This window comes from Cyprinodon variegatus, unplaced genomic scaffold (assembly GCF_000732505.1).
Source record: "Cyprinodon variegatus isolate N-32 unplaced genomic scaffold, C_variegatus-1.0 Scaffold1098, whole genome shotgun sequence".
In the NCBI taxonomy this organism is placed as follows: domain Eukaryota; kingdom Metazoa; phylum Chordata; class Actinopteri; order Cyprinodontiformes; family Cyprinodontidae; genus Cyprinodon; species Cyprinodon variegatus.
This window is the reverse complement of record NW_015151551.1, coordinates 1-3,655: the sequence shown is the minus strand read 5'-3', so window position 1 is coordinate 3,655 and position 3,655 is coordinate 1. Positions and strand designations below refer to the sequence as shown.

The 3,655-nt window shown below is 44.5% G+C and overlaps 1 protein-coding gene across 1 annotated transcript; it reads right to left on the bottom strand.

Annotated features, from left to right (window-relative positions):
* Positions 1-1,242: 1,242 nt before the first annotated feature.
* On the bottom strand, positions 1,243-3,533 carry LOC107101459 (apoptotic chromatin condensation inducer in the nucleus-like; the record flags this gene model as incomplete). The annotated part of the gene is made up of 4 exons (XM_015400392.1): positions 1,243-2,470; positions 2,556-2,650; positions 2,742-3,105; positions 3,255-3,533. Coding segments are annotated over 4 exons (1,050 nt in total), but the record flags the coding sequence as incomplete, so codon positions are not given.
* Between the last annotated feature and the right edge of the window lie 122 nt (positions 3,534-3,655).

Sequence of the window (3,655 nt, the reverse complement as noted above, 5' to 3'; positions counted from 1 at the left end):
AGGCTTTCAGGAGAGAAAACGGTTCAATAAGCTTTGGTTGCATGAGACTATTATTAGAAATTTCAACAACTAACACTCCAGCTGGGCTTGGATGGAAACTGAAAGCAGGATGAAAATAAAGGGGAAAACCAGCAGCTGATTGAGTATGGAGGAGGAGTGATGCTGTGGGCCTGATCTAGAAAGACCCGTATCCCTGCTATAAATAAGAGTCAGGCTTATTGTAGCAGCTCCTCAACCAGAGAACGTGCTGTTCAGATTTAAGATTTTAATATAACTCATTTTGGTTTGGAGTGTATAAAACGATATCTGAAATCATAGGAATAGAAGGTCAGCCTAATATGTATACCTGGATTTTTGGAACAATACCACTTGATAGCATGGGTATCTCTAGGTTCAAAGATATACCGGTAGTAGCCTTTTCAACTTTGATAGCTAGAAGCAAATTCCTTTACACTGAAAATGTTCCTGCCCACCAAAATTATCTGAATGGATGTCTGATCTAATGTACCTCAAATTAGAAAAGATTAAATATACATTAAGAGGGTCCAGTGATCGCTTTTATGGTGTTTGGAATCCATTAATAAAATATTGTCAAGCTTAAGACACTTCCTGAGAATCCCTAAGAGTAAAGCATCGAAATCTGATGGCCAAAACCTACAGAAGTACATATAATAAATACGGCTTTTCTTTTGTGTGGTAGGAATAAGTGTACATATATGCACATACATTGTTGATTTTTATTTCTGTGTTTATGTTACAATTTAGTGGTTGTATTTTGTGTTTGTAGTCAAGTCCACTGTTTATTTTGTTGTTTTCCTCTGTTTTTTGGTCTAAGATGTATATGTGTATATAACATATAAATGAGTGTTTTATTACTTTTTGATCTTGTGGGTAGGGGAGGGGGGGTGTATTTTGTAATGTTTCAAAAAAAAAAAAAACGTATCTTGAGCCAAGAATGCAACTGTTTTAGTGTTTAATAAAAAGAATATAGTAATATATATATATATATATAAAAAACATTTAGGAAATGAGTGGCTAGAAAAAAAAATTATTACATTTTACCCATATTTAGGCATAAAAATGATTTAAATGTTTCAAAACCAGAAAGAAGAGACTAAGTCATCTTGGATTTCAATGAAATAATCTTTAAAGATTATTCCAGTATTAGATTATGCTACTAGATGGGAAAAATAATCCAGAATCTAAAGCAGACATCGTTTCAATAAAGCCCTTGAACAACGATCCAAATGGTGTGGTAAACCCAATTTATTCATTTCACAAATTCTTGGTACATTCAGCACTTGGATGGAGGAAAAAAAAATAAAAAGCAAACTAAAAACAAAATTAAAAATATTAAAATTCCAAATATTAAGTATCAGAAGATGAACCTTTGACCTTTACCTAGATGTGACGGACCAGGCTGCTGAGCTGGGCTTCTGTCCTGCCTTCTCAAACCGGGCCTAGCGCCTCCTCTCCCTGTGCTCCTTGTACGGGTTACAGTGATCAGACCAGTTGCATCGTTGAAGAGAGATTAATATCACCAACTTGCTTCAACACCATAACCATCCACGGCTGAGAAAATAATCAGCATTCAAAAAAATAAAATAAACCTTCGATTCCACTAAGGGTCATTTGTAAATTTTGTTGTATATACATAGATAGATATATTTGACTCTTGATGCCGAACAGTAAAACAGCTTCTAGAAAACATGGGTCACGGTCGGGGAGCTATTTCGGACTGGTTTTATTACAGGGCTCTGAGGGAGGAAGGAAGCGTGCGGCCACGAAACTAAATTAGTCCCGTCCTAAAATGAAGAGGGAGGCATGGAGAACCAAACGCCCCCCCGCTACTTCTCCTCAGCGGAGAACTGAAGCATGATGAAGAGAATTGGTCGAGACTGGAATAGAGTAAACGAAGGATGAAGACAAACGGACACTTCCTTATATCTGAAATTATTTCCTGTATGTGAACGCTAAAAAGGAAGGAGGAGGGGTATGAGAGAAGTGTGGAAGACAACACTGGCGCCATGGTTGAACCGTTGAAAGCACGGTGGAGCAGACGGTGAGGACATTTTCCTTTCATGACTTCCTGCCTGTTGCGTCCTCTGCTACTCTGCACCCTCCCTCTCTTCGCCGCTCCCTGCAGCTTCCGGCCCCCTCAGCGGCGCCTGTCCCGGGGGTTGCTGCGACTACGGGAGCGCCGTCCGCTGCCTGACACCGGCGAGGCTCGTCTGGATCGGTGGCTGCTGTCCCTCCTCTTGTCCCCTTCTCTGTCTCGGCTGCGCTCGGCGTCGGCTCCTCTCCCGGAAGGTCCGCCGCTTGCTGCGACAGCGCCAACCTCCTTCTCCCTCCCCTTGAGCCTCTCTTTCTTCTCCTCGTCCCGCTTCTTGCTGTTCTCCTCGTCTAGCTCCTTGCGCCTTCGTTCGCGCTCCTTCTGCCGTTCCACGCGATCTAGAATCCTCTGGTTCGCCTGCGTTTAGACAACAAAACAAGTTTGTTAACCAGCACAAGAAACAGAATAAAGAATGAAAAGTGAAGAAGAGCATCTGCGCCACCTGCTCCTCGGTGAGGGGGAGCCAGTATATACAGGGAGCTGCTTTGGTCTTCAGGAACAGGTCGTCTAGTAGTTTAGCAGGAGGTTCATCTTTCTCTGATGGAAGAAACAGACATGGCTCATTTCAGACGTCGCTTCTCAGTTTTCTACCTCTGTGTTTCCGTTTAATGCAGGTAAAGTGCCTTACCCTTCTTATCAGTCTTCTTCTCCTTACTCTTTGCTCTCTCCCTCCTCCTCCTCTCCCTCTCTCTGGACCGAGATCGCCGCCCCTCCTCTCCGGGTCTGGCGAATTCCCGGACCTTGTCCCGGTCCCACTCTCGCTCCCCTCGAGCCCGTTCTCGCCGCTCCATCTCCCTCTGTCGCTCTGCCCACAGATCCCGGACTCCTCTGTCCCGTTCCCGATCACGCTCCCGCTCTCTGTCCTGCTCCTTGTCCCTGTCCCGTACGGGCATCAGAGGGGGCAGCCTTGGCTGAGGAGGAGCAGGAACAGGAGCAGGGATGGCCTGCTCCTGTTCTTTCTCTGGCTTCCGGATGCCTTTATGATAGTCCAGCTGTTAAGGTGGAAAAACAAAAACATTTCTACACATTAACATCTAAAACATAAAACAAACACAAAGAGCTTCATGAATGAGACATTTAGGCCAGAAAGTCAAGGACTCCAGCAGTAACGGGGAGTAGACGTTTTTTAGGCCTCCATTACCTCATCTTGCTCACAGAAGTCCACACTGAGCACCTTAGGGTTACTAGCAGGCCATTTGACTCCATGAAGAGCCGTCCTGGTGGCAACCGCCTCCTCTGTTGTTGTGTACTGAATGAAAAAGGACAGAAGAAGAGCAGAACTTTCAATCTGGGACCATGAACCAAACCTTAATGAAGGGATTACAGAGTGGATGGTGGAGGGATTGAACCGCCACCAAATGCTCCAGAACACCAGCCTGACAGAGAAAACATCTGTCCCCTGTTTGCTCAGCTCCACCAGCTAACTTTAGCCCTAATGGCCAACAATGGGCCTAATGGAACATCTCACAGCTACTTGAAAACCCTCCCAGAGCTTCTGTTTTAGACTTTGTGGGGCTGGTTGTCATGGGAATGCTGACTAGC